The sequence below is a fragment of the Branchiostoma belcheri genome, unplaced genomic scaffold, assembly GCF_001625305.1.
Source record: "Branchiostoma belcheri isolate BF01 breed outbred unplaced genomic scaffold, Haploidv18h27 scaffold80, whole genome shotgun sequence".
Taxonomy (NCBI): Eukaryota; Metazoa; Chordata; class Leptocardii; order Amphioxiformes; family Branchiostomatidae; genus Branchiostoma; species Branchiostoma belcheri.
Genome location: NW_017804465.1, coordinates 1,325,138 through 1,333,067, shown reverse-complemented (window position 1 = coordinate 1,333,067; position 7,930 = coordinate 1,325,138). Strand labels below are relative to the sequence as shown.

The window sequence follows — 7,930 nt, the reverse complement described above, 5'->3', positions numbered from 1 at the left end:
AAGCTTCTACTCACCAAGGTGGTGCCGATAGGGAAGGTGTAGCGGACGACTTGTTAGTAGTGACTAGCCTCTACCAGGCTTTGAAAGCGGCTGGAAGTAGACGGCAAATGTAATAATCATTAGCGGACCAACTCCCCTGACATTTTTCTAGATGCTTCTGAAGCCTGGTTACTAATGTCGTAAAGTAATTTTTTTAGGGCAGAGTTTTGTGGATTTTCCCCCCTGATTTTGTAGGTGGTATGTTTTGCAAACTTCTTTTGATTGTGATGTTTTATATTGGTGATGGACTATGTCTATCTATCTTACTTTACAGACTGAAGTTCCTGCTCGCTAGAGATTAAAATGTCACATTAAGCCTCAATAAGCTGTCAAGTACAATGTCAGATTATATTAATCTGTATCCAGTCTGTTCTCTCCATATATGTATCCTCGATCTGGTGTCTTATATTAGCCCAAACGGGATAGGCGTATAAAGCGCAAGACACGTTAATAAAGTTTTACATGTATTTCCTTACCGTGTGTTTGTTGTTTCTATATCGGTACATATATATCATTATACATTGTTTATGTCACAACCAGAGGGTCAGAAGTAAATCATCTCTATGCTTTATTACAAAAGGCGTAAAACATTTTCACCTGAGTAGAGTGAGGAAATTCGCGATCGTGTCAAGTGTCTTTCTCAAAGGGCACAAGATCGGCGGCATGGCAGGATTCGAACTCGGGACCTCTTGGTTCTGAGCCCAACGCTCTGTCGTTACACCACAAGACCTCAATTTGGCGCCCAGGGTGTTCCTCCGGTCACGTTCATGACCTGACGACGTGGTGGGGCATTACGGAGGATCACGCGCCACGCTTTTGAACACTTTAATATGTTGTTGTTATTCGCACGGGGGTTGGTGTAATTGCATTTACAAGTGACAGAAGTTGAACCTTTACCTACTACTAGTTCTAGTATACGATAACCACAGCAGTTGTAGTAATGAGATTCCACACTCTTGTAACAAATTGAGGATGGGTAAAAACAGGAGCAGGTTTGTGACAACTCCCCAGTGTCAACGAAATGCCAGCCCTTATGCTAAGTGCCGCCGTGTGCGATAAATTTATTCTGTATCACTGTAAAATGAGATTGGTTTTATTTGGTAAGGAACTCGAAGACAAGCTAGTGGAAAGCAGTAGTGGCCCGCATCGTCGGCAGATGATGATGATGATCACAGCAAAATTGTACCTACTAGTAGGTAGAAATAGAAGTTGTTTATCAGCGTGACTTACTTATAAAAGAAAACATTTACTCAAGCAACTGGACAAATTTTGAAAACTATCAAACGTTTCAGGTACTAGCATCTACAACTTTTCAACAATGACTGACGAAATGTTATAATTAGTTGCTGACGAAACGTCACTGACGAAAGGTAGTGGATGCCAGCTTACAAAATCTGTCCAGTTGCCCGAGTAACAGTTTCCTTGTGTATCTCATTACCTGGAGATGTCTAACCGTCAATAACGTATGACCTACTTAACTGGTAATGCTGAGGTCACATTTCCAAACCGGGGCCCGGCCGGGCTGTTTGTACGAACGAAAAATTAACTATTCTTATCAAGAATATAGAGAAATACAGTAGAGCGCATGATTGTTATTAAGAACTTTTCAATGTTTTGTTGTCTTCTGTATCGTAGTTTTCGTTCCCAAAATCTGTCCGGCCGGGCCCCGTGTATGAATTGTGACCTCAGCATTAGCTGTTAAGCACACTGACGCACATAAATTCATTCAATGTCCAGCTGTTAAACTTTTGGTCAAGTTTGTCACCTTGAAAGAGTGAAAAACAACTTGGAAGCGTTTTAAGAGTATTAAGACATTTGCGTGTTCCCAAAACAGTGAAATACTCGTTTTTACACTCGCGTCAACTTTAAGCTCACTCTCGACATTGCCATGGAAACGTAGCTTAATCAATAATTAGGACAATGACATGTAACTAGGTTAATTAGTCACCTCCTGTCGTCTTTTCCTTACAAAATCTCATTAGCTGGTCACAAAAGACAGTATAACCTTCGTATAACGTAATTAGTTAGTTCATTTAAAGTTAAAGTCCTCTCCGCAACCGTTAGCGTCATTGGTCGCATATGGGTGGCGCCCATCTCCGTTTCTGTAGCCCTTGGGCCACACAGATATGCAATCACTACACCCGGAGGCCAGTCCAGTAGTAGTGGTGTGTGTTTAACTCCCGTACTTTCTCCCAAATGCTGAGTGCTAAGCAAATTTTGATCGAGCAAATGTCTCGAAAAGAAAGCAAAAGAAAAAAGTAGTGTACCATCTTTAAAGTCATTGGTATGACTCGGCCGGGGATCGAACTCACGACCTCCCGAATGCAAGGCGAGCACTCTACCCACTTGGCCATTGCACTGGTCTAACGCAATCAAAACATGTGAATAGAAGAAGAGGAAACTGCATTAGTAACATTAGAACGCCTCCCTGCATGTCGTATTGTCCAAGCCGACACAGGTCAACGAATGGCTTCATTAACGGACTAACTTAATTTGGCAAAATTTGACAAAACACGAAAAAACACGGTGGGTGTTACTCAAAAGCGAGTTTGTCATATCCTTGTTTGTGAGTCCGGCGAGCAAGACGCACAGGAAATATGGCGCACAGTGAACTGCGTTTCAGGCTTCTGGTCTGGCTGTTCGTTCTCTTTGGATCACTAGGTGAGTAAATGCGTGGATAACTTTTTGAGTGATAGCACAATTCTTGTGTTTATTTAGAAAATTCAATAGGGAGAACATATGCAATTTGCTAGAGAGTCGTAGGAAATCTGACTGCTTTTGAAAACTAGATTTTGTTTACGTGTATGCCTTTTGGGGAATTTTAAATTAGACAAATTTTTTACTTAACATTTTAACTTGGGATGTTTTAGGGACTGGAATCCAGTAGATTTGGCCAGAGGCTACGTTTTGTTCTAAAAATATTCTTATTTACTTGTGTGTTTTCTATGCTGTTGCTGAAGTGATCTATGCCGTACTCATCTGCTTAAAAAAACTAGATTTGTTTTAACCTTTGAAGTATTTTAGGGACGATCACCTGCCAAGAATCCTCCAGATCCGGTTTAGAAAATTCTTTTTTTTCTCAGAAAATTTGGCTGACATAATGATTGTGCGTCGCTATGCTGACTATCGTGGTCGTTAACTGTTTTACCTTTTCTTAAATACTTCTAGAGATGATCGTTGGCCAGGAGTCCTCTGGCCTTGGGTCTTGGTCCAGACGGCTATGTGCAGTTTGAAGGTGTGTGCTACCGGGTGTACAAAGAGTTCCGTACGTACGGACAGGCCCTGGGGATCTGTACAGACGACGGAGGAACCCTCGCCATGGCCAGACTTGTATTTTTGGATTTTTTCTTTCAGGTATAACCGTTGTCCAGGAATCCTCTGGATCTCAATACTGCTGAGGCCGCTACATTATGCTCGAAAACGTCTTTAGTTGACTTGTCTTACAGTTTGGGATTTTTCTTTTAGGGACGATCACCGGCCAGATTTGTCTTTTACCTTTTGAGATTTTTGGGGACGATTATCAAATCGTATTTGTTCCTTTTTTAGGGACGATCACTGCCCAGGAGTCCTCAGGCCTGGGGTCCTGTCCAGACGGCTATGTGCAGTTTGAAGGAGTGTGCTACCGGGTGTACAAGGAGTTCCGTACGTACGGACAGGCGATGGGAATCTGTGAAGATGACGGAGGAACCCTCGCCATGCCCAAGACTAAATCCATCGACGCGTTCTTCACGGGACTCATCATTGACATGGGCCCGATGACGGATGCCTGGATCGGTAAGCGTTCGTGTGTTTCATTTGTTTGTTTGTTTTATTCACCGGCTTCCATATTCATGCCTCCCAGCCTTTTCCGGACCATTGGTTGGGAGTCGGTCGCTGAAGTCTTTCAAAAGCGCCACAGAACTGTGTTTGATCTGTTAGTTCTTCGTGTGTTTGTTTCTTTGTCTGTTATATTCATTGGCAATGATCAGGCTTAGGGTTAGGATCAGTCATCCAAGATCGTAGATTTGCCCCAGGCACGGTTCTGGATAGTCTCTGTGTATCCAAAAACGTAGATTTGCCCCAAGCACGGTTCTGGATAGTCTCTGTGTATCCAAGAACGTAGATTTGCCCCAGGCACGGTTCTGGATAGTCTCTGCGTAGCCAAAAACGTAGATTTGCACCAAGCACGGTTCTGGATAGTCTCTGCGTATCCAAGAACGTAGATTTGCCCCAGGCGCGGTTCTGGATAGTCTCTGTGTATCCAAAAACGTAGATTTGCCCCAGGCACGGTTCTGGATAGTCTCTGCGTAGCCAAAAACGTAGATTTGCACCAAGCACGGTTCTGGATAGTCTCTGCGTATCCAAGAACGTAGATTTGCACCAAGCACGGTTCTGGATAGTCTCTGCGTATCCAAGAACGTAGATTTGCCCCAGGCACGGGTTTGGATACAGCTGGGGTATAATTTTCCAGCTACTCTTGGACTAGAACGATTTTAACATCATTTCCCCATGCAGGCCTGAGTAACCTAGCCGGTACGTGGACGTGGCTAGACGGGAACACCGTGGACGGCTGCGGGTTTTCTGCGTTCTATGTCTGAATGTGTTTAGCCGATGTGTTATGGTTATGGTTAGGATCAGGCACGGTTCTGGATAGCCTCTGCGTATCCAAGAACGTAGGTTTGTCCCAAGCACGGTTATGGATACTAAGTTACATGTATCTATACCACCCCCCCCCACCCCCAGGTCTGAGTAACCTAGCCGGTACGTGGACGTGGATGGACGGAAACACCGTGGACAAACTGTGCCTATACTATAGGTCTGTGCCTGTAGGGGCTAGGGTTAGGATCAAGCATGGTTCTGGATAGTCTCTGCGTATCCAGGAACGTACATTTGCCCCAGGCACGGTTCTGGATACATCTGGACAATCCAGAACAGTGGCTGAAAGGGTTAGGGTTAGGATCAAGCACTGTTCTGAATTGTCTCCGCGTATCCACTGTTCAAGAACGTAGATTTGCCCCAGGCACGGTTCTGGATACGTGTGGACTATCTAGAAGCGTACTTGAGCATGGTTCTGGATCTGGATAAAGCACGACTGTGGGTACGCGTTGCCTATCCAAAACCGCGCCTGGTGTTTTTTCTGTATCACAATACCCTTACTTTCTGTACCATTTCCCCCATGCAGGTCTGAGTAACATAGCCGGCACGTGGACGTGGCTAGACGGGAACACCGTGGACGGCTGCGGGTTCTCGGCGTTCGATGACGCCATCACCCTGAACACGGCGGGCCACTGCGGCTACATCAAGTTCACGTCCTGGTACAAGTGGCACGAAGACTCGTGCGACGGAGTTCTGAAGTCTGGATTCATCTGTCAGATCGGTAAGTTAGATTTATAGTGTATTATCTATGTTTGCACCAGACGTCTGTCACCATGGTAACTGGTGCTGTAGCATACACCCTGAACACCCTGGGCTACTGCGGGTACATCAAGTTCACGTCCTGGTACAAGTGGCACGAAGACTCGTGCGACGGAGTTCTGAAGTCGGGATTCATCTGCCAGATTGGTGAGTTTTAGATATTTTCAAGACAAGACAAACTTAACTACATCTTGAACACTATATAAGCTTTGGAACAATCTTTCTGAGGCAATAGTTATGATTAGGGACAGACAGAAGTTTTTTTAAATTAAGTAAAGAAAATTCTTCGCTCAGCGCAAAACAAATACAGTCAATGACTTGGACTAGACGTCTGTCACCATGGTAACTGGTGCTGTAGCAGACACCCCTCGGTGTTGGATTACATTATGTAGCAAGAGGACTATAATGTTGTCAGGGATTCGAACCCATAACCTTCAAATTCCGAGTCAACAACCCTAACCACAAGACCACATTGCCACTTAAAAATAATGGTTACGTTGTCCTTTCTTTTTTCCCACAGGCTTGGCAGACTCCGGCTGTACCCCAAGTAAGTAGCTATGACTACATTTCACTCACGTGCACAATTCCATTTATGTAAGACAACGTTTTGATGCACTTTGGTGCACAAAAATGCTCCCTCTACATCGTTGGTATCTTTCAACTCCACTTTGAAAAAAATTCCTATGTTTTTCGTCGCCTTTGTTTGCATTTACGTATGTTTATTTGTATCAGGTTTAGCGCCAAGAAGGCATAAATTGATTGTCATGAAATTTGGTATGTGAACAGGTCTTAACCTATCAAACAAAGGATCAGCTTTTGGACGCCCTGGCGGTTTTCCTCGAACAGACCTTCAGGTTTTGGTCAGGCATAGGTCCCCTAGCAGCTTTAGTTGAACTGCAGGGGCTAATTTCGTTTGCGACTCTCTACATAGGATATGTATGTATGTATGCAGCACCATAACCCAAGAGGCTATCAATGGATTTTCATGAAATTTGGTATGTGGGTAGGTATTGAACTATCAAAGACCCCCTGGCGACTTTCCTTGGTACTGCAGAAAAACTTCCACTTTCTCCTAACCCCCCCACAGCTGACATGTGTACGCACCCCTAATGTATGCATATATGTATGTATGTACATGGCAGAATAACTCAAGAGGCTATCAATTGAGTGAGTGACTATCTCTTGACCTATCAAAGACCCCCTGGCGGCTTTCCTTGGTACTGCAGCAAACCATCATTTTCTTCTATCTATCCCCCCCCCCCAACAGCTGACATGTGTACGGACCATCCCGATGGTGTGTCCAGTGGAGACACCTGTTACTTCGCCAACTCCGACTCGTACCAGACTTACGCGGGCGCCAGGGACGGCTGTACGGGAGCTGGGGCATTACTGGCCATGCCGAAAAACCCGGGGACTACATTCATGATGATGGGCATCATTATCAAGTACGTGTCTATGTGTGTGTGCTTGTGTGTGTGTGTGTGTGTGTGTGTGTGTGTGTGTGTGTGTGTGTGTGTGTGTGTTAATGTGTGAGTGTGTGTGTGTGTATGTGTATGTGTGTGTCTTTTTGCGCGTGTACGTGTGTTGTTACAAAATAATGAATACTGAATACACTTTTTATAGTGGTTGCGTTACTTCTCTCTGCAACAGATAATCGTAGATGAATTGCCGATCTCCCAGTCAGCTTTTTCTTTGCAAACTGCAATTCTTCGTTAAAGGACAGTTTTTATTTTTAATTCTATTTCATCCTTTTCAAAACAATCCATCAGGTACAGCGCTAGCCGGTCTACCGACTACTGGGTGGGCATTGACGATCTGGCTGAGGACGGGCGGGAAGAGTTTGCAGACGGACTCCTGCTGGACCGGTGCTCGTACACCAAGTAAGGGTCATTCGTTAGGCCATGTTGATTTGATTACGTGGATGATATCCTCTGGGAACCCCAAAACTGACGCGAGCTTGCGAATAAAAAAGGTTTGGCAAAAAAGTTTCCTTCATTATGAAATCTACTACGTGGTCCTAAAGGTTGAAAAAATGACTAAACACACACATATACGGTATGGCGAATGATACGTAATAGACACTTCATTTTCATTTCATCACATTCGAGGCGGGTCATACGTGCCAGATAACTTGTGTCGCCCCCCCGTCAAAATTTGGGGTAAGTCCAAATTCATTGCGGTGTTGGCAGTTAAATTTAGTCTTTATTTCATAATGACTTGTACCAACACAGATGAACTTTCATGCTAAGATTATAATTGGTGTTTTTTACCAGTTGGATCGCCGGCTTTTCTGGAAATGACGCGGAGAAAAACTGCGTCGCTTTCAAGTCCTCCATGTGGATGGAGTGGAGCTTCATGGACTGTACTCGGCCTGCTAACTACATCTGTCAACTGGGTCAGTAACTGGGGAGGGTGGGTTAGTGTGTGGGGGTTAGTGCGTGTGTGTGCGTGTGTGTGTGTGAGGGTTAGTGTGTGTGTATGTGTGTGTGTGGGGGGG

The 7,930-nt window shown here is 44.6% G+C and overlaps 2 protein-coding genes across 2 annotated transcripts in view; both read left to right on the top strand.

Moving 5' to 3' along the window:
* Positions 1 to 318, top strand: part of LOC109486465 (collectin-10-like) — an 8,138-nt gene extending 7,820 nt beyond the window's left edge. The window contains exon 10 of the mRNA XM_019790295.1: positions 314 to 318. Coding sequence (XP_019645854.1) covers positions 314 to 318 — 5 coding nt within the window. The remainder of the gene's footprint in view (positions 1 to 313) is intronic.
* Positions 319 to 2,636: 2,318 nt separating this feature from the next.
* LOC109486464 (macrophage mannose receptor 1-like) overlaps positions 2,637 to 7,930 on the top strand; it is an 8,650-nt gene continuing 3,356 nt past the window's right edge. Inside the window, exons 1-6 of the mRNA XM_019790293.1 lie at positions 2,637 to 2,700; positions 3,586 to 3,813; positions 5,201 to 5,395; positions 6,701 to 6,878; positions 7,203 to 7,313; positions 7,707 to 7,828. Coding sequence (XP_019645852.1) covers positions 2,637 to 2,700; positions 3,586 to 3,813; positions 5,201 to 5,395; positions 6,701 to 6,878; positions 7,203 to 7,313; positions 7,707 to 7,828 — 898 coding nt within the window. The remainder of the gene's footprint in view (positions 2,701 to 3,585; positions 3,814 to 5,200; positions 5,396 to 6,700; positions 6,879 to 7,202; positions 7,314 to 7,706; positions 7,829 to 7,930) is intronic.